Source organism: Solanum dulcamara, chromosome 4 (assembly GCF_947179165.1).
Source record: "Solanum dulcamara chromosome 4, daSolDulc1.2, whole genome shotgun sequence".
NCBI lineage: Eukaryota > Viridiplantae > Streptophyta > Magnoliopsida > Solanales > Solanaceae > Solanum > Solanum dulcamara.
The window spans coordinates 21,319,195-21,341,191 of record NC_077240.1 but is presented as its reverse complement, the minus strand read 5'-3'; the positions used below and the strand labels follow the sequence as shown (position 1 = coordinate 21,341,191).

The following is a 21,997-nucleotide window of genomic DNA, read 5'->3' as shown; positions in this document are numbered from 1 at the left end:
CTTTCTTCTTTAATGAGCCTTTGTTCTCCTTTGTTAACAAAAACATTGGCATCAGAGCCCTTTAGTTCTTAAGGGATTTGTGAGATTTTGTGAGTTATATTGACTAAGTGAAACCAAAACACTAAATTAGACCATTCTATAAAATCAGATTGCAGAATTATGGAAGGTGAGGGTAGTTTTTTCATCAATTGCTCCGCCAATTTTTGATGGAGAAAACTATCAGGTTTGGGCTGTTAGGACGGAAGCCTAAATAGATGCATGTGATCTTTGGGAGGCAGTAGAGGAGGACTATGAAGTTCCTCCTTTACCGGGTAATCCTACGATGACTCAGATAAAAACTCACAAAGAGAAGAAAACCAGAAAGTCGAAGACGAAGGCTTGTCACTATGCTGCAGTATCTCCTAATATTTTTTCTAGAATCATGACTCTTAGCTCGGCTAAGGAAATATGAGACTTTCTGAAAAAAGATATCATGGAGATGAAAGAATTAGGGGCATGAAGGTCTTAAACCTGGTGAGGAAATTTGAAATGCAAAAAATGAAGGAATCTGAGACAATTAAGGAATACTCAGAAAAACTTATTAGTGTGGCCAATAAGGTAAAGTTGCTTGGCGGCAAACTTTCTGATATAAGGATTGTGCAGAAAATCCTTGTTACTTTACCTGAAAAGTTTGAAGCAACAATTGCTTCATGGAAAAATATGAAAGATTTGTCAAATGTTATTTGGCAGAACTTTTGAACTCCTTGCAAACACAGGAACAAAGAAAAATGATGAAGAATGAGGCAACTGTTGAAGGAGCGTTGCAAGCAAGGCAACATTTCAATTCTAGAGGCGAAGGCAAGAAGCAAAATTTCAAGAAGGGCTATGCTGCAGAAGTCAAAAAAAGAGGCAATGCAGAAGTCAAAAAAAGGGGCTGCCGCAAACTTTTTTTGACATTGGTTGTTGAAAACGTGTATACAATTTGCTGCCAACAACTTTTACACGTTTTTGAAAACGCGTATACGCGTTTTCTTTCTCCTATATATAGAAGACCTCTTGCCCTCATTCAAAATCATCCCAGAAAGAAGAGAGTTATACACCAAGATAAATATTTTTAGTCTTGAGTGTCCTTTTTAGTAGTTGTTCCTTTTACAAGAGAGAAGTGTTAATTATTGTTTTCTCCTTGTATTTGAGAGCTGTGTACTCCATATATTTTATAGTGAGATCCTTCTACCCCGTGGTTTTTTCCCTTCTATCATTTAGAGGGGTTTCCACGTACAATTCTCATGTCCAATTTATTTTCAATATTTTCATCATATCAAACTTTAGTTGTGGTGCTTCCTCCCCCCAACAGTGGTATCAGAGCCCTCGGTTATTCTGTCTATTTTATGCGAAGGTACTATCTGTGAATAGTAACTTTTCATGAATAGTAAAATTTGGTGAATATTAAATTTCGGTGACGGTACAGTTTGTCACGATTGTTCGCAAAAATATTCAGAAACGATCTAGAAGGGTGTGAAGCAAATAACAATGTCGAGTACAACAAAGTTTGATGTTGAAAAATTCAATGGGACTAATTTCTCATTGTGGAAAATGAAAATAAAAGCGATATTGAGAAAAGACAATTGCTTAGCTGCAATTGATGGCAGGCCCACAGACTTTGTTGATGACAGCAAGTGGAACGACATAGACAGCAACGCAGTTGCTGATCTACACTTGGCACTAGCTGATCAAGTGTTGTCTAGTGTAGCGGAAAAGCGGACGGCGAAGGAAATATGGGATACTCTTACAGGGTTGTATGAGGCCAAGTCTTTGCATAATAAAATCTTCTTAAAAAGAAGATTGTATACTCTTCGAATGGCAGAGTCCATGTCAGTTACTGAACATATCAATACTTTGAATACTCTGTTTTCGCAACTTACAACAATGGGTTGCAAAATAGAGTGGACTGAACGTGCGAAGCTTCTACTTCAAAGTCTGCCTGACTCGTATGATCAACTCATCATCAACCTAACGAACAATACTGACAGTCTAGTTTTCGATGAAATTACAGCCGCTGTCTTGGAAGAAGAAAATCGGCGCAAAAATAAGGAAGACAGACAAGCAAGTTCGCAACAAGCTGAAGCTTTGATGATGGTGAGAGGAAGACCAACTGAACGTGGCCCTAGTGGGAGTCACAATCATGGCAGATCTCAATCAAGAAGTAAGAAGAATATCAAGTGCTACAATTGTGGCAAGAAAGGGCACTTCAAGAAAGATTGTCGGTTCAAGAAGAAGAGTGAACACCCTGAGCCATCAAATGCTCAAGGGAATGTTGCATGTACCTCGGATGATGGCGATATTTTATGCAGTGAGGCAATATCAAATAATGAAGGCAGAAAACGTTTTGCTGATGTCTGGATCATGGACACAGGAGCAACATGGCACATGACTTCCAGGAGAGAATGGTTCCATCAATATAATCCTATCTCAGGAGGATCTGTGTTCATGGGAAACGATCATGCTTTGGATGTTATTGGTATTGGGTCCATCAAAATAAAGATGTATGATGGCACGGTTCGCACCATCCAGGAGGTACGACATATAAAAGACTCGAAGAAGAATCTATTGTTTTTAGGACAACTAGATGATAATGGATGTTCGTATAAGACTCATGGTGGAGTCATGAGAATATCCAAAGGAGCGCTTGTAGTGATGAAAGCAGAAAAACTTGCTGCAAATCTATATGTGCTTAAAGGTGAAACACACCAAGAAGGAGAAGCATCAACCGCATCAGCAAGTTCATTTGAAGAATCAACGATGATGTGGCATCGTAAACTTGGCCATATGTCGGAACGAGGTTTGAAGATTCTTACTGAGCAAAAACTTCTTGCAGGGCTCAAAAAGGTTTCACTACCCTTTTGTGAGCATTGTGTTACCAGTAAGCAAAATAGACTGAAGTTTAGCAGTTCCTCTGCTAAAAGCAAGGAAATACTAGATCTGGTCCACTCTGATATCTGGCAAGCACCGATGGAGTCCCTAGGAGAAGCGAAATATTTTGTGTCATTTATTGACAATTACTCCAGGAGAAGTTGGGTGTATCCAATCAAGAGGAAGGCAGATGTTTTTTCAGTTTTCAAAGAATTCAAAGCGCGGGTGGAACTTGAATCTGAGAAAAAGATCAAGTGTTTGAGGAGAGATAATGGAGGAGAATACACTAATGATGAATTTGATAATTTCTGTAAACAAAAGGGTATTAAAGGGAAATTCACAATGCCATATACTCTACAACAAAATAGAGTACCAGAGCGGATGAACATAAGCTTGTTAGAGCAGACAAGAGCTATATTGGCAACTGCAGGGTTGGAAAAACCATTCTGGGCAGAAGCAGTCAAAACCGCCTGTTATGTGATCAATCGCTCACCATCAACCGCAATTGATCTGAAAACGCCAATGGAGATGTGGACAGAAAAACCAGCTGATTATTCTCGCTTACATATATTCGGAAGTCCTGCTTATGTTATGTACAACACCCAAGAGAAATCAAAGTTGGATCCAAAATCCAGAGAATGCATTTTCTTAGGGTATGCTGATGGAGTCAAGGGGTATCGCTTGTGGGATCCCACAGCCCGCAAGGTGGTAATCAGCAGGGATGTTGTATTTGTTAAAAACAAGATACAAGCAAAAGAAGGTAGCACTTCAAAAGAAAAATCAGAGACTACTACAGTTGAAGTTGAAGAAATAGAAGAAGTTCCAGTTTCTTCTGAAGCAGCACCAGAGCACGAAGAACAAGAGCAAGTTGAGATCGAAACTCCAGAAGTTCGACGGTCAACTAGGGAGAGAAGAGAACCAGCTTGGCACTCAGATTATTCCATGGAGAGTAATATTGCATACTGCCTATTAACAGAAGATGGAGAGCCTTCAACCTTTCAAGAAGCTATGAAAGGCCAAGAATCATCTCTGTGGGTGGCAGCAATGCAAGAAGAAATTGAAGCTCTTCATAAAAATAAAACATGGGATCTTGTTCAATTACCACAAGGAAGGAAGGCCATTGGAAACAAATGGGTCTACAAGATCAAACGCAATAGTAATGATCAAGTGGAGAAGTATCGTGCAAGATTGGTGGTGAAAGGATTCGCTCAGAAAGAAGGTATATACTTCAATGAGATATTTTCTCCGGTGGTTCGACTCACAACAATTCGAGTGGTCCTGGCGATGTGTGCTACATTTGACTTGTACTTGGAGCAGTTAGATGTCAAAACTGCATTTCTTCATGGAGAGCTTGAAGAAGAAATTTATATGCTCCAACCAGAAGGTTTTGAAGAACAGGGAAAAGAGAACTTGGTTTGTAGGTTGAACAAATCTCTATATGGTCTCAAACAGGCGCCGAGATGTTGGTATAAGAGATTTGATTCCTTCATTATAAGCCTTGGATACAACAGACATAGTTCAGATCCTTGTGTTTACTACAAGAGATTTGGTGATGAAGATTTTGTTATTTTGCTGTTGTATGTTGACGATATATTGGTAGCAGGCCCCAACAAAGATCGTCTCACAAATTTAAAGGCACAGTTGGCTAGGAAATTTGAAATGAAGGACTTGGGACCAGCAAACAAGATTCTAGGGATGCAAATTCACCGAGACAGAAATAATAGGAAGATTTGGCTTTCTCAAAAGAACTACTTGAAGAAAATCTTGAGACGCTTCAAGATGCAAGACTGTAAGTCAATTTCTACCCCACTTCCTATTAATTTCAAGTTATCCTCAAGTATGAGTCCTAGCAATGAAGCATAGAGGATGGAGATGTCTCGAGTACCGTATGCATCAGCAGTGGGAAGTTTAATGTTCGCCATGGTATGTACAAGACCTGACATTGCACAAGCAGTGGGAGTGGTTAGTCGATACATGGCTAATCCTGGAAGAGAGCATTGGAATACTGTTAAGAGGATCCTAAGATACATCAAGGGTACCTCAGATGTTACAATGTGTTATGGAGGATCTGACTTTACTGTTAAAGGTTATGTTGATTCAGATTATGCAGGTGATCTTGATAAAAGCAAGTCCACCACAAGTTATGTGTTTACTCTTGCTGGAGGAGCTGTAAGCTGGGTTTCAAAACTGCAATCTATCGTGCCTACATCTACGACGGAAGCAGAATATGTAGCAGCTACACAAGCTAGCAAAGAGGCAATATGGATGCAGATGTTACTGGAGGAGCTTGGGCACAAACAAGAGAAGGTTGCTCTGTTTTGTGACAGTCAAAGCGCTTTGCATCTTGCAAAAAATCCTGCATTTCATTCAAGAACAAAGCACATACGAGTTCAGTATCACTTTGTCCGTGAGAAGGTGGAAGAAGACAGTGTGGACATTCAGAAAATTCACACGAATGACAACCTAGCAGATATGTTTACAAAGCCGATCAACAGTAATAAGTTCATATGGTGTCAATCTTCTATTGGCCTAGCAGAAACGTAACATTGCAGTAGTTGGGTAGAAAGGATGGTGTGAAGAGTTAATTGATTCTCAATTAAATCTTCAAGTGGGAGAATGCAGAAGTCAAAAAAAGAGGCAATGCAGAAGTCAAAAAAAGGGGCTGCCTGCCAGCAACCTTTTTTTGACATTGGTTGTTGAAAACGTGTATACAATATGCTGCCAACAACTCTTACACGTTTTTGAAAACGCGTATACGCGTTTTCTTTCTCCTATATATAGAAGGCCTCTTGCCCTCATTCAAAATCATCCCAGAAAGAGAGAGTAAGAATACAAAGAGAGTTATACACCAAGATAAATATTTTTAGTCTTGAGTGTCCTTTTTAGTAGTTGTTCCTTTTACAAGAGAGAAGTGTTAATTATTGTTTTCTCCTTGTATTTGAGAGCTGTGTACTCCATATATTTTATAGTGAGATCCTTCTACCCCGTGGTTTTTTCCCTTCTATCATTTAGAGGGGTTTCCACGTAAAATTCTCGTGTCCAATTTATTTTCAATATTTTCATCATATCAAACTTTAATTGTGGTGCTTCCTCCCCCCAACATATGCTGCGTCAACAGAAGGTGTTGCAACTGATAGCAATTCCATTAGCCACAATAAAGGCGGAAAATTTCCACCTTGTCAGCATTGTGGGAAAAGAAATCATCCTCATTCCAAGTGTTAGACAAAACCTGATATGAAATGCAGAAAGTATCATAAACTCGGCTACGCTGAGATTATTTGCAAGGAGAAAGGACCACAACAATTAAATGAAGCACAAATTGTTGACCAACAAGAAGAAGAGGAATTGTTTGTGGCTACCTGTTTTGCAAGTAAAAGTCCAAGCGAAAGTTGGTTAATTGATAGCGGTTGTACAAATCACATGACTCATGATGAGGAGATTTTTAGAGAGTTAGACAGACATGTAGTCTCTAAAGTCAAAATCGGTAATGGTGATTATCTCCCTGCAAAAGGAAAAGGCACAATTGCTATTGAAAGCTACTCAGGTACAAAGTTAATTTCAAATGTACTTTTTGTTCTTGATAGAAATTTGTTGAGCATGGGGCAAATTTTGGAGAATGGTTTTAAGCTTAATTTTGGGGACAACAAGTGTGTCATATTTGATCCAAAGGGTCAAGAAATTTGTCAAGTTAAAATGAGAGGAATTTTTTTTTCTTTTGATCCAACAGAGGGAAAGTGTGCTGCCTATCCGAGCCAAGAAGTGACAACAGATGTATGACACAAGAGACTTGGACATTTACATCACAGTGGAGGGAAAGACACTTTTTGAGGCATGGCACGGGTATAAGCCATCCTTAAAAAATTGAAAATCTTCGGTTGTTTGTGTTTCTCTCATATTCCACAGGTTAAGAGGGACAAGTTAGACAAGAAAGCTGAATCTGGAGGCTTTATTGGTTACAGTAAATCTCTAAAGCTTACCGAATTTTTCAGCCTCATACTAGAAAAATTATGGTAAGTAGAAATGTATTTTTTATGGAGAACGAGAAATGAGACTGGGAGGATGTTTACCAGAAGCAGATTACAAGAAATCTACCAGATCTTGATGAGAACATTAATGATCAACTTGTGAGAGGAACAAGGCTGCTCTCTGACATATATCAAAGATGTAATGTGGCCATTTTAGAACCTTCTGGATTTTGAAGAAGTTGCTTTAGATCCCAAGTGGCAAGCTGCAATGGAGTAGGAGCTTGAAATGATTGAGAAGAACAAGACGTGGCAGCTTGTGGAAAAGCCTTAAGATAGAAAATCATTGGTGTTAAGTGGGTTTACTGCATGAATTTAAACGTTGATGGTTCTGTTAACAAGCTCAAGGCACGACTGGTTGTAAAAGGTTATTCACAAATTTTTGGAGTTGATTATTCAGAAACATTTGCTCCACTTGCTTGACTTGACACTATAAGACTATTGCTAGCGGCTGCTTCTTAAAAAGGTTGGAAAATCTTTCAGTTAGATGTCAAGTCAGCCTTTTTAAATGGTTATCTTGAGGAGCAAATTTGTGTGAAGCAACCTTAAGATTTTTCTGTAAAAGGATAAGAAGAAAAAGTCTATCTATTGGAGAAAGCCCTTTATGGTTTAAAACAGGCTCCAAGGTCTTGGTACAGTCGAATTGATGAGCATTTACGAGGCTTAGGTTTTAAGAGAAGCCTAAGTGAATCAACTCTGTTTATTAAAAAAAGAGATTCTGATATTGTGGTTCTATCACTTTATGTTGATGATCTTTTTGTAACAGGAAATAACCTTGAATTAATAGAGGAATTCAAGGAAGAAATGAAGAAAACATTCGAGATGAAAGACTTGGGAGAAATGTCTTACTTTCTTAGAATGCAGATTCATCAAACTCAAAATGAGGTGTTCGTGTGCCAAAAGAAGTACGCAAGGGAGATAATGAAGAAGTTCAAAATGGAAGACTGCAAGCCTATGAACACTCCAATGAATCAAAAAGAGAAGCTGATTAAGGATGATGGCAGTAACAAGGTTGATGAGGCGAATTATAGAAGTATGATTGGGTGTCTCATGTATCTCACTGCCACAAGACCTGACATTTTGCAAGCAGTAAGTGTCTTGTTCATATTTCTAAATTGTGCGAGTGAAATGCACATCAAAGCTGCCAAAAGAGTGATCAGGTATGTCAAAGGAATTTGGACTATGGTGTTAAGTTCAGTAAAAGTCAGAATTTCAAGTTACAAGGTTATTATGACAGTGATTGGGGAGCGTCAGGTGATGACATGTAACGCACTTCAGGTTATTGTTTAAGCCTTGGTGCAGGGTGTTTCTCATGGTGCTCAAAGAAGCAAGATGGCGTGGCACAGTCAACGACAGAAGCTGAATTTATAGCTGCAACAACGCCAGTAAATCAAGCTCTTTGGCTAAGGAAGATCCTGATAGATCTTGGTTTAGAACAACAAGAAAGCACAAAAGTGTTTGTCGATAATCAAGCAACCATAGCCATTTCGCATAATCATGTTTTTCATGCAAGAACCAAGCATTTTAATATCAAATTATACTTTCTTAGGGAAGTGCAAGAAGCAGGAGAGGTGAAACTAGTGTATTGCAGGACAGAAGATCAAGTTGTTGGTTTGTTTACGAAGCCGTTTCATGTTAACAGATTTGAGTTTCTCAGAAGAAAACTCAGAGTCTGCAAGTCTTGAAGCAAGAGGAGTGTTGTTGTGCCTCAATTATTTCAGTGTTTGTTGGAAGTTGGATTACTGCACCTATATTTTAGTTGTTTTCCTTTAGTTAACGTGGATGTATATATTCTGAAGATCAAAGGTCAATAATAAAAACTTTTTTACTCTTTCTTCTTTAATGAGCATTTGTTCTCCTTTGTTTTTACTACTGACTCTATGCGTGATGCATCCGCTTTGACATTATTCATGTAATTTTCTACAAAATAAATGCTGGATAACTTGCTGTTATGTTATATCACTTTTATACTATTATATCGTTGATAGACATGTTTCGCCATTTTACGATATCTATTAGAACTGTTTCACTTTCTTTTCTCCATATTTTTTCTTGCTTTATCTTACTGTATCCTCTTAAATCAAATTCCATCACACTGCACTGCACTGTCCATCTTAAATTAGCATACTCAATAGAAGGTGCAAGTAAAACAGAGAAAATAAATTATGAAAAGACGCCTTAGATTATTTATTTTTTATACGAGTTCGAGATTTGTATTAGTGAATAAAATATATATACGTTGAAATTTGATAGGGAAATGACATTTACATTGAAAAGTATGGTTACACTAGAAAAACGACTGATCGAAGGATGATAATCATCTAGCAAGTTAATTATTAGTACTATTAATAAGATGCTGCAATAATCATATCAGACTCCAATGTCTGATACAGATTAGTACAAGCTCAAAATGAACTAGTAGTCGACCAGCACTACGAAAATATTCGTGGAGGAAATTCCAACTTGCAAGAGCAAAAAGTCAACCGAAACTTCCATGAATTCGTCAACACAATTGAATTGTGAATACGAAGATGCTCGGTTCCATTTTAGTCAAAGTCAAAACATGAAGATACTGGCGCCTTTTTAGTACGTAGCCAATGGATATAACAGCTAGTCAGTCAATATGTTACATAGATGCATGTTAAAATATACTTTTGCATAGCAATTGGCCAAATTGTTATTAATTATGTCGGAGACGACTTAGCAAAGTCGTCGTTAAACAACGTGGCCAAGTTATGTTATTCGTATAGTTGAATTAAAATATCTATAAATATGTATATCACTTCTAACTCACCAATATATATCCATTATATTGCACAAACCCCTTATTCAAACAATAAAATTACAAAGGAAAAAAAATCAATGGGAAGACAGAACCGGAGTACAAATGCGGCACCTCAAGGAAAAGAACACTTCAGTCATTCCCACATCTTGAAACTAATTGTCAATGATCCAACTGAAACTGAAACACTACTCACTTGCAATGCTTGTGAGCAACCAAACAATAGCAACAAGCCTTTCTACGGCTGCAACACCTGCCAATATTTCCTCCACGAAAACTGCTTCAATGCTCCGCGTTTTCTCAATCACCCGTCTCATCCTTCCCATCCATTGACCCTTCTCCCAATTGCGACTTACTCAAGTCGTTCCTATACTTGCAAGGCTTGTGACTCTGCTGGTAATGGTTTTTGCTTTAGCTGTGCTTGTTGTGAATTTGATATTCACTTGCAATGTGCATCTTGCCCTAGCTCGATACTTGTTGATAAACACGCGCATCAATTGGAGCTCCACTTCGGTTCTCCTTACGAAGACAAGGATATCGATTATGTTTGCGATATCTGCACTGAAATAATGAACAAGGACGACTGGCTGTACTATTGCGCTGCTTGTGATTTCGCGTCACACTTGCAATGTGCGATAATTAGTCCTGAAGTCAGTGTTTTCCCCAAACAGCAGCGTCCAATTCCAAATTCAAATACAAATCCAAATCCAAATCCAAACCCGACCCCAAATAGAAATCCAAATGCAACACTGGAGATGATAAATTCAGCAAATGAAGCTCATGAACAGATAATGGCAGCTCAAATTAGTGCTCAGATTGCAGCACGAGGAAGAGAGGCTTGTCTGGACTTGATAGCACCACGAAGACGATACAGTTACTATTAACTCGATCGTCCTGATAACAAAATTGTTAAAGCTCAAATTATGCCTTATATTGTGATTTCTGTTTTTTAATTGCAAAATAAATGTTTTTGTCTGTTATTTCTCTTCAAAATCAAATGTTAGTACTATTAATACCTATTTCCAATTATATCAGGTGAGTGTGCAATAAGTTGTCAATGTTCACTCTAAGAAAACCAAAGGAATATCTAAGAATTATGGGAAAGCTGGATCCAATCCAGTAATTCTCAATGGTGCACTGGTTAAAGCCACCTGGCTGCTTATACATTTATTGGACTGGATGAATTTGTCATCAATAACCACAAAAATCACTAAGGACAATCCCACCCAGCCTTTTAATTTATCCCCAAAACCCATATCATTGTTCTTTCTCTACTATTTTTGTTCTCTTTAATTGATTTTTCATGTTTTAGTTTATCTCCCAATCCCAATTTAATCCCCGTGCATCAAAATTCAGATGGAATTTTACTTTCTCGTCTTCTCTCTTGCTCATGTTGCGATTGGTCGAAGTTGGGAGTGAAGATGATTTTCTATTCATTTTACTTCTTCAAAATGTTTTTTGGGTTGAAACTCAATTTCTTTTTTTTATTGAAATTAGGGTACCATATTTTTGTGTATTTTGAATGGGGAGTTGGCATCTCAGACATAGTTTGATCTGAGCCACGAAAGATATGAAAAGAATTATCAAAGTGAATTTGAAGTAGGAATGAGAATCTTAATAGCTCAGTAGATTGGCTATTGAACTTCCACATTATAATTCCTTTCCCATTTTTCCTTTCCTTATCCCCAATTTTCTTTTAAAAAATTTTTTAAAAAAGAATTTGTAGCCGGGATGTCCAAATAGTAGAACATAAAACAAATTTTTACATAAATTCATCCAGGCCATTAAATATGTAGAAAGCCACGTGGCTATAATCCAATGCACCATTGAAAATTACTGGAGACTTTGTTACTAGACTCATCCTTTCCCAAAGAAGGGAATTATGCTATATTGTTTCTGATAATTTAAATTAAATATTATACAGATAAACATAAGCGAATTCTAAATTTAAATTTATGGGCTTTAGATATAACTGAACTCGCTAATCATTAAAGTTATTGGGTTCGAAAGAGTTGAATTTCTCTCACATCGGTTGTGCAATATATATGGGGATTTGGCTTAGTTACGTGGTTTTGAATAATTCTCACCGTATGAATTAACTTTTGGAGTTGAGTTAGACTCAATAATTATTTCTTCGCACGGTATCATAAATAAAGACCCATCTCTATTCTTGGTTTACCCACTACTAGAAACAAAAGTTTTTCCTATCCGATTCTCACCAAGTCAATGAAAGATTTGTGTTATAAAACATGATTTTTTTATCCGATTTTCTCCGAACCAATTCACTATAAAAATGTATGGTGAAAATTAATTTTTCATTCAAATACGGAGAAACTTTCTAATTTTTTCATATGAAAATACCACTTATCTTCTTTTTTTTTACTATTTCAATCAAAATATTCATGAGCGTAACCATTAAACTTTATTCAATAAAAAATAATAATAGAAATTTAGTAGTGACCCAATATTAGAATTCCCACCCCCACCCCAAGTTAGCAAGTTTGTGTGTGTAAGGTGGGGTGAGGGCTAGGATACATTGTTGAATTCAGCACTAGAATAATGAATGATGAAAATGTCAACTTGCTACGATTCAAAAAGTCTAACAGTGGACTGTTACCGTAACATCCATGAACCTCAATACAGTTGACTCCCCAAAGTAATCAATTTGCCGAAATCAGTGGATCAAATTTTACATTTTATATCACAGAGACGACCACCTATAAATATAGACAGAGCTTCTTCTCTCTTTTTTCATTCCGTATCTCATACTTATATTGAAATTTAGAGTCTCACAACTAAATTTGGATTCGCTGTAAAAAATTTCATGTTGGGTGTAAAACATTCTCTAACATTAAAGGTGATTTTATATACCGAACTTGAATCTAAAACCTAAATAAAGAAGTACTTATTACTCCATCACTGTCCTTATTAATCAAAGAGAGATTATAACCGAGCGGAGAAAATGAATAAGGAAATTAAATTGAGAAAAACAAACAAGAAGGCAACATTTTAGTGTATGCCAAATTATACGAAGATGCTCGTCATTATTTTATTAGCCAATGGATAACAGCGCTAAGTCAGTCAACATGCTTACAGATTTTTAAATATATTTTGAATAGCAATTGACCAAATTGTTTGCTCTGGACGACTTAATAAAGTAAAAAAAAACATATATGCAAAGTCGTCGAAGGAAATTAACAATGTGGCCTTGCTAGTCGGATGGCAGCACGAACATACATTTTCTACTGAACTATGTATTGTCATCATCATCTAATGAGTGATAAATATGCATCAGCTTTGACATTAAATTATTCAGAAATTTACTGCAAAATAAATGCTTAATTTGCATGTCATATTATTTACTATGTTTTATCGAGCTCGAATGTCTTTTATGGTTGATGGACATGTTTCTCCATCTCACGAATTCAAGGTTTGTATTAATGAAAAAAGTATATGTAACATCCACTTGAGAAGTAACCGATTGATCGAAGGATGAGAATTAAACAAGACATGATTATTCGCTTCAATAATCCAACTCTAATGTCAACAAGCTCTAAATGAACTAGTACTCGACCAGCACTACGTACGAAAATGATTGATGAAACGCCAACTTGTAAGAGCAAAAAGTCTACCGATGAACCTCAACACAGTTGACTAGTGAATTAATACAACGTAATATGCTTGGCGCCATTTTAGTCAAAGTCAAAACATGAAGATGCTCGGTGCCATTTTAGTTATACTTTGCGGCCAATGGCAATGGATTACAGCTAGTCAGTCAATATGATAAATATACTTTTGTATAACAACTGGCCAAATTGTTAATGTCGAAGACGACGACTTAGTAAAAGAAAATGAAAATATGGAAGCAAAGTCGTGCAGAGGAAACAACATCGCCAAGTTATTATTGTATGGTATAGTTGAATTAAAATACTATCTATAAATGTAAATCATCACTTGCAGCTAGCTAGCTCTCCAATATATATATATATATATCCATTATATTGCACAACAAAATTACCAGGAAAAAAGAAACAATGGGAAGACAGAACCGGGGTACAAATGCGGCACCTCAAGGTAATAATAATAAGCAACATTTCAGCCATCCCCACATCTTGAAACTAATTGTCAATCCAACTGATACGGAAACAGAACTACTCACTTGCAATGCTTGTGAGCAACCAAACAATAGTAACAAGCCTTTCTACGGCTGCAACACCTGCCAATATTTCCTCCACGAAAACTGCTTCAACGCTCCGCGTTTTCTCAATCACACGTCTCATTCATCTCACCCCTTGACTCTTCACCAAATTCCGTCGTACTCGAGCCGTTCCTATACTTGCAAGGCTTGTGGCTCTGCTGGCAATGGATTTTGCTTTAGCTGTGCTTGTTGTGAATTTGATATCCACTTGCAATGTGCGTCCTGTCCTAACTCGATACTTGTTGATAACCACCCGCATCAATTGGGGCTCCACTTCGGTTCTCCTTATGAAGATAAGAATATGGAATACGTTTGTGATATGTGCAACGTGATAATGAACAAGGACGATTGGTTGTACTATTGCGCTGCTTGTGATTTCGGGTCACATTTGCAATGTGCGATAACTAGTCTCGAAGTCGGTGTTTTTCCCAAACAGCAGCGTCCAATTCCGAATTCAAATCCAAATCAAAATACAAGTCTGAATTCCAATGCGAATGCAGCGGTGGAAATGATAAATTCAGTGAATGATGATCATGACCGGCTTATAGCAGCTCAAATTGAAGCTCAGATTGCGGCACGATCAAGACAGGCTATGCTGGACTTATGGTAGAGTACAATCACCAACATACAGTTACATATAACACTATCGTGATTATCTAATGCATCTGCTTTCGCGTTCTTCAGTTTTTATTGCAAAATAAATGCTTTATTGTTGTTATGTTATTTCTCTTTCAAATTTGTATCTTTGATCGATCCTTCATCATCAAGTTTCTCCATTTTCGTTTTGGTTTCTATTACAAACTAGTGTTTGATTTCCCCCTTTTTTATTCTGTTTTCTTCGGGTCGAAAATTAGTGCCTTTGGCATAATGATAACCATATCAGTCCTCTCGTTGTAAAAAATAGAGATGCATTAAAAAAGAAAAAGAGGAAGAAATGAAGAGTGAACCATCAAAAAAAAAACCTAAGTATTTTGTTTTTTTGAGTTTTAAGTTGAGCTATCAAACGTGTGAGTTTCCTACATGAACCATCACCAAATATTTATTGAAACACACGCCAATTGTTATCACTTTCCTAGAAACATCACTATTGTTCAAATAAAATATTATGCAGATAAACATAAGCGAATTCTAGATTTAAGTTTATGGGCTTTAGATATTGTTGAACTCACTGATCATTTAAGTTATTGGGTTCGAAAGAGTTGAATTTGGCTCACATCGGTTGTGGAATATTGGGGATTTATGAATTAACTTTTGGAGTAGAGTTAGACTCAATAACTATTTTTTCTCATGATATCGTAGATAGAGACCCATCCCTGTTCTTGGTATACCCACTACTAGAAACAAAGATTTTTCTCATCATGAATCATTAATCAATGAAAAATTTGTGTTGAAAGACAATTTATTTTCCACCTCATTCCCACCTAACCAACTCAATAGGAAAATGAATGGTGAAAAATAGATTTTCATTGAAATACTGAAAAGCTTGTTAATTTTTTCATTAAAACACACTATTTTTTTTCTCACTAATTCAATCAAAATATTAATGAAAATAACCACTAAACAGTTTTTAGTGAGAAATTCTAATGGAAAAATAATGATTTGTTTCAGTAGTGACACAATATTTGAAACCCCCACCCCCACCCCACCCCCAAGTTAGTATTTAATATTTGCACTATTTGATAAACTTTGTAACACATATACAAAGTCTAAACTAAAATTAGTGAGTTCGCCGAATCCATAATTTCTACCGTGCCTCTGCCCTTGTTGACAAACGAAATTTTAGATTACAAAGTAAAAGGAACAAAAATAAATTAGGTCCATTTGTACTTGGGCGTAGAATAATAAGATTAATTTTACAATTTCACGATGCTTTAAGCTTTTGTTTTCCCCTTGTAAACCAGGCTCATCGCAACAGTGTCCCAAAATCCAAACACGATTTGTGCGCAACAAGTGACAGTAGGACTAACATGCACTAGCCCTGTAACACAACGGTTAAAAGTGCAGTTTTGCCAAATTAAGAGAAGGGGCAAGGGCTTGAGTACCGTCGGTTATAGTTTTGATGGAATTAGTAGCTTTAATTAAAATCATGTATTATTTGTTTTAAAAAATCATTTGAATATGTATAAAATTACTAATAGTTCAATAAGATCAAAATCTAAAATCACAAACTTTAAATTTTGGCTCCTTAAAATTGCTAGAACTAGAAAAAGCCAACAGAAATGGAAAAAGAAAGAAAAGTCAAAGTTGCCAAAAGCAACTTTTGACAGAAAAAAAATAGCAATATATGGCAACACGTTTTGGCAACTTTTGACAGGAAAAATAGTTGGCAACACGTTTACAAAGAGCGTAAAATTTCTTTTACGCATTTTGTTCCTCCTATAAATAGAGGGCCTAATGCCCTCATTTATATCATTCCAGAAAGAGTGAGTAAGAATACAAAGAGAGTTATACACCAAGATAAATATTATAGTTTTAAGTATCCTCTTTAGTGAGTTATTCCTTTTACAATAGAGAAGTGTTTATTTGTTATACCCCGCACTTTTGCACATTCAGAAAGAGAAAAAAAAGTATTTTTAGGCTTGTAAAGAATAGGTTGTGAATTATTTTTTTTATTTTAATTAGTACCGGTGTGATGTTCATGGAAAAAAATTGATGTGGAAATACGGAGGAAGGCCGAGGGTGAAATTCGAAATTTTGGAAACTAGTTTGCGAACTACTAAATGGGGCTTAGAGTTTGGGCTCCAAAAGAATAATAATAATAATAATAATGGTAAGGAAAGTTGAGGCCCAAAGGCCATGGTTAGCCCAAGCCCATGAAAAAATTAGTCCATGTGATAACTAATTAGGAGGGTCCAATATATATATATATATATATCTTATATCTTCTATCTCCTAGAATATTCAAGAAAAATCAAAGTCATCAAAAGAGAGAAAGAGAGCTAAGTCATCTTCCATGAGAAGAAGAGACCGAAGCTAGAAAAAAAAGAGAAAACAATTCCTAGCTCTTCAACTTTGATCCAAAAATCTTGTCTTCTTGAATTCTTGTCAAGTTTGAGGCCCTCTTCAACGTGGCATAATTAATTAAGCGAGAAAACTACGTTTGTGGCAAGTCAAAAATTGAAGAAAGGTAAGAATTCTATCTTTTTATGTTATGGAAGAAGTCTATGTGTTGTAGCTAGTGGAATTAAGTGAAAATCATGTAATTGTGATGTATGTGGGTGTGTGACCATGTGGGTGTGCAAGTGGGTGTGTGTGGCCATATGGTGTGATGGTTGGGAGAAGAGGAATTGAACTTTATTTAGCTTGTTAGTTGTGTCGTTATTGCGGTTATGGTGTAATTAAAAGTTGAACGATTCGAGACGGCCTTGAAATTGGTTACAAGTTGTTATAGGAAATTATGTGATTTTAGTATAGTTTTATGAAATTATGGAAGTGGAATTTTAATATGGGAATTATTGTTATTCTTAATGAATTTGGAAGAAGACAATGCAATTTGGTAGTTTCGTTGTGTTCGTAAAAGTTTTGGGTGGATTATGGTTTTGGTAGAATTTTTGGTATAGTGTATGGAATAATGTTAATTTCTTTCGAATTATGTTTAAATGGTCTTGAGCTAGTAAATGAATATGAAATGTTGATATTAGTTTGAAGGTGTGAAGTTGGAGTGGAAATTGTGGCCTTATGTAACAAAAAGAAAGAAGAGAAAGAAGAAAGAAGAAGAAGAAGAAGAAGAAGAAAGACTATTAATGTATTTTTGTAGTGATTGTTGATGTTGTCGGTATTGTTGTGGTTGTTGTTGTTGATATTTCAGTCGAGTTAGATTCTCGGGGATGTTGAATTTATAGAGGAGGTGCTGCCCAAATTTTTGTAGACTAGTAAGGACTAGAAATTGAACTCTTAAAGGATTATAACTTACAATTGGCAATTGTGACCATTTGTAGAGTTTGGAGAAAACGGGAGTTGAGTTGGAGTGAGCGGAAGAAGCGGATAAGGTATGTAAATCTCCTCCTTTTCTTCTTTTGGCATATTCTAAGTGTAGTAGGTTGTAATTTGAGTCTCGAGAAAAATTCTGCTCATAGGAATCCGAGCTTGAATTTCCTATATATCCATCCAGTGAAATTGAATTCAAAAACTCTTATATGTTGGGAAAAAAACATGCAAATAAGCGTAGCCTCTACTTATGAGATCGGATCATCCTACAACCTTGATAGATGACTCCGTAAAGCCAAATATTTGAAATTCCCATACGCCACCTCGGCTTGGCCGGAGGTGGGCCCACTACCTCCGAAACTCGTCTAGTTTGTCCTACTTAGTTTATTCTGGTATAATATAAGAGGATAACTTTTGCCTGTGATTTTTCCTATTAAAAAATAATATCATAATCGTCCCCTTATGTTCTAATACCCATTTTGGGACTGTAAATATAATTTCAGAAATGCTTGATATATATATGTTGCATTAGTTTCTTACCACTCCGCTCGTGCATACTACTATGACTTCATTCGCCGGAACTCGGGCCGGCTTTGCAATCGTGCGCCCTATAATGTATTCGGCAGTATGATGTGTTATAGGTCCGGAGACCTCGCCATAGGGTCGGGTACTATTTACGGTGTTATGATGTGATATGGCATATGATATGTTCTGATGATATGACATGTTGTGATGATATGATATGTTCGGAATTTGTACGGAGATTTGAAACCTTCCGAAGTATGATGTGTTGTGGTACCAGCGATAGGGTGGTTACCACGTTCCCGAGCCTTATGCATGATTTTTATTTGCATTATGTACATATATTTTCAGTACAGATTTTGATGTCCTGGTTTGGTATGTGCTCTTGGTACCTTTCCTTTTAGTTACAATCTATACTCTTTATGTTTGTGCTTTACATACTCAGTACAAAGTTCGTACTGACCCCCTTTCTTTGGGGGGCTGCGTTTATGCCCGCATGTACAGACATTCAAGATCCCTCAGCGTAGGCTACACACCTTCTGCTACCACAGAGCGCTCATTTAACTCGGAGCCTACATTTTGGTATATGGCTTTCCTGTGTACATGTTTCTGTATATTTGACCATTTGGGTACGGCGGGGCCCTATTCCGTCATATATTTCCGTTATGTTCTGTAGAGACCTGTAGACATAGGTGTGGGTCATGGGTCGTATATGTTCGTTCGTGTATGATTTGTGTCCTAATGTGGCCCCTTTTGTTATAACGGCCAAAACGACCCATATGTTTGTATATATGCACGTATCCGGTGACGCGCCCTTCGTCGCCCTTTTTTGGTTTGATATGTTATTTTCTGCACGTGCGGCTACTGAAATTAAGGATAGCCTGCTATTCTGATTGAGACAAAAATTAAATTGGAATTATTTTGTAATATGATAATTTGGTATGTAAGCTCGTTTGGGTGTCCTAATAGGGCACCAGTCGCGACCCACAGGGCTGGGTCATGACATTATTGTTATTTTTTCCTTGTATTTGAGAGCATGTACTCTCATATTATCATAGTAAAATCCTTCTACCCCATGATTTTTCCCCTCTATCTGTTTGAGGGGTTTCCACATAAAATTCTCGTATCCAATTTATTTTCATTATTTATTATCATATAAAAACTTTAGTTGTGGTGCTTCCTCCCCCTAACAAAAGTCTCTTTAATCTATGCCTTCCTTTTGAGTGAATCCATTGATAACTAGACGTGCTTTATATCTTTCAATGTTACCTTTCGAATCACGTTTGATTTTGAAAATCCATTTACACCTAATAGATTTCGAGCAAGGAATGTCACGCATGATTGGAGAAAAAAGAAATCAAGGGGAATTCCTCTCTTTTTTGGGGAGAAATCCTTTAATTGCGGGTGGCATCGGACATGCAATAAGAAGAAGTAGCTCTGTCAACCATACTTACCACCTTTTCGATATAAGTCTTTTGTGATAATCCAAGTATGTTTCTGATACGATCTCTTTATACCAGAACAAAGGACGCCTCACTAAGATATTTCATTTCAAATTTACTTGATGGAAATTTCTTGGTTTCATGCAACAAACCTACATCACTGCTTGCCAGTAAGATGTTATCTACATGTAGCACAAGGATAATAAATTTGGTCCCACTGAACTTGAGATAAATGTATTAATCAATGGTGTTTTTCTTAAAATCAAAAGAGGTTATCACCTGATCAAACTTTTAGTATCATTGACGGGATATCTGTTTTAAACCATATATGAACTTCTTAAGTTTACATAATTGTGCTTTGAATTTTGAGACTCAAAATTTTTGGTTGCTTCATGTATTTTTTAAAATATTTTCATTGATAAATACAATGTTTACATCCATTTGATGTAGCTCAAAGTCATAATGAGCTACAAATATCATAATGATTCTCAACGAGTCTTTCGATGAAACTGGCAAAAAAATCTCTTTAAAATTTATGTCTTCCTTTTGAGTGAACCCTTTGACAAATAAACATGTTTTATATCTTTCGATGTTACCTTTCCAACCACGTTTGATTTTGAAAATTCATTTACACTCAATCGATTCTGATCCTTATGGTAACTCGACAAGATTTGAAAGGTCATTGTCTTTCATAGATTTCATCTCATCTTCCATGAATCGATCCATTTAGAAGAGTTTCTACATAATTTTGCTTGACTAATAGTTATAGGATCATCTTCTAATTCCATATAAAAATCATGTCCTTGAAAAAAATAACATAGTATCCGAAATTGCATTTCTCCCTTCTCTATTAGCTTTTTTTGTAGGCACTTTAACTTGAAATTGTTGAACTTAGGGTGATATCATTGTACTTTTTGCATAATCCTAATTTACAGATTAAAAAATATTTGGTAAAGCTACTAAATCATTTTCATTAGCATAATGAATATTAACAAATTCCTCTTCAAACACAATTTGTTTGTTTTGATTGCTCCCTCCATAATCAACATCTTCAATAAATTTGGCATTACCTGTTTCGAAAGAATCTGTTGGAGAGGTCATGAAACTTAATTAAAATCTCTCGATCATTCTGAGTAACCTACAAAGTAACAACTAACAGTTCTTGAATCCAATTTCTTTTTATTAGGTTTATAAGACCTTGCTTTGGCTGGACATATCTGGACATGTTAGTGCCTAATACTAGGCTTCTTACTGGTCCACAATTCATATGGAATCTTAGTTATTGTTTTTCTTGAAACTTTATTTAAATGTAATCTGCAGTTTTTAATGCTTCTGCCCAAAGCGATTTAGGTAAAGAAGAATGACTAATCATACTTCTGACGGTACAATATATGTTTTCTCTAATTCTAAACAAAAATCAGTATCTAATAAATTTTAAAGACACCAATAGCTTCTACAGTTGCCTTATTTTCATTGCCCACATAAATGTATCTTTCAGCGCCAATTGACATTCGGCTCCTTAGTCAATCCTGCATAGTGACACTTACGTGAGTAATTAGTAATTGCATCCGAATCTATCCACCAAGTATCACTAGGTACCATAGCCAAATTAACTACTGAACAAATCAAATTGAGAAGCTTACCTTTCTTTTCACACCAAGTAGCATATTTGGAACACTCTTTCTTCATGTGACTAAGTTTCTTACAAAAGAAACAGGGCTTTTGATCCTTAGGCTCCAATGTTACTTTGTCTGCAGTTTCTTTATTCTTACTCATTTTCTGCTTTTGTGAAACGACTTTAGTTCGAGAGATAGATGTTAAATGAGAACTTTTAATCTTAACTTGTTTAAGTTTGTCCTCTTCTTGTACACATTGAACTATAAGCTTATTAAAAGTCAATTTCTCCTTTTGAGTATTATATGAAATTTTAAATTGACTAATAAAATTGTATAGGAAGAGAGATCAAAATTAGGTGCACAAATATGTCATTAGACAATTCAAACTTAAAGGTCATGAATTTTGTCATAAGATTAGACATCTCCATAATTTATTGCGTTTTCTTTTAATTTAACCAAGTTTGGTCTTGAAAGAAAATAATCCCTTGCTTTATTTCATTAACATAATAAGTATATATATATCTAATACAAGCGTCTAATGCAAGAAAACTAACTATTTATATATTACCATATATTCTAACACACACCCGCAGTCGAAG

At 36.1% G+C, this 21,997-nt stretch overlaps 3 protein-coding genes across 3 annotated transcripts; all 3 read left to right on the top strand.

Annotated features, from left to right (window-relative positions):
* Positions 1-537: 537 nt before the first annotated feature.
* On the top strand, positions 538-6,903 carry LOC129884091 (uncharacterized). The gene is made up of 4 exons (XM_055958456.1): positions 538-597; positions 756-952; positions 6,135-6,660; positions 6,793-6,903. The coding sequence occupies exons 1-4, from the start codon at positions 538-540 to the stop codon at positions 6,901-6,903; spliced, it is 894 nt and encodes a 297-aa protein (XP_055814431.1).
* A 2,798-nt stretch (positions 6,904-9,701) lies between these two features.
* LOC129886902 (protein VACUOLELESS GAMETOPHYTES-like) lies at positions 9,702-10,727 on the top strand. The gene has a single exon (XM_055961793.1). The coding sequence runs from the start codon at positions 9,774-9,776 to the stop codon at positions 10,575-10,577; it is 804 nt and encodes a 267-aa protein (XP_055817768.1). The 5' UTR covers positions 9,702-9,773; the 3' UTR covers positions 10,578-10,727.
* Positions 10,728-13,677: 2,950 nt separating this feature from the next.
* On the top strand, positions 13,678-14,654 carry LOC129886899 (protein VACUOLELESS GAMETOPHYTES-like). Its single transcript, XM_055961791.1, has one exon. The coding sequence runs from the start codon at positions 13,728-13,730 to the stop codon at positions 14,499-14,501; it is 774 nt and encodes a 257-aa protein (XP_055817766.1). The 5' UTR covers positions 13,678-13,727; the 3' UTR covers positions 14,502-14,654.
* Positions 14,655-21,997: the final 7,343 nt, after the last annotated feature.

Bases quoted from the DNA above. Each gene is read 5' to 3' on its own strand.
- LOC129886902 (XM_055961793.1), top strand. From the start codon at position 9,774: ATGGGAAGACAGAACCGGAGTACAAATGCGGCACCTCAAGGAAAAGAA.
- LOC129884091 (XM_055958456.1), top strand. From the start codon at position 538: ATGAAGGAATCTGAGACAATTAAGGAATACTCAGAAAAACTTATTAGT. The intron at 598-755 runs GTAAAGTTGCTT...TTGCAAACACAG, and splicing joins TTATTAGTGTGGCCAATAAG to GAACAAAGAAAAATGATGAA. The intron at 6,661-6,792 runs GTATGACACAAG...CATATTCCACAG, and splicing joins GCCAAGAAGTGACAACAGAT to GTTAAGAGGGACAAGTTAGA.
- LOC129886899 (XM_055961791.1), top strand. From the start codon at position 13,728: ATGGGAAGACAGAACCGGGGTACAAATGCGGCACCTCAAGGTAATAAT.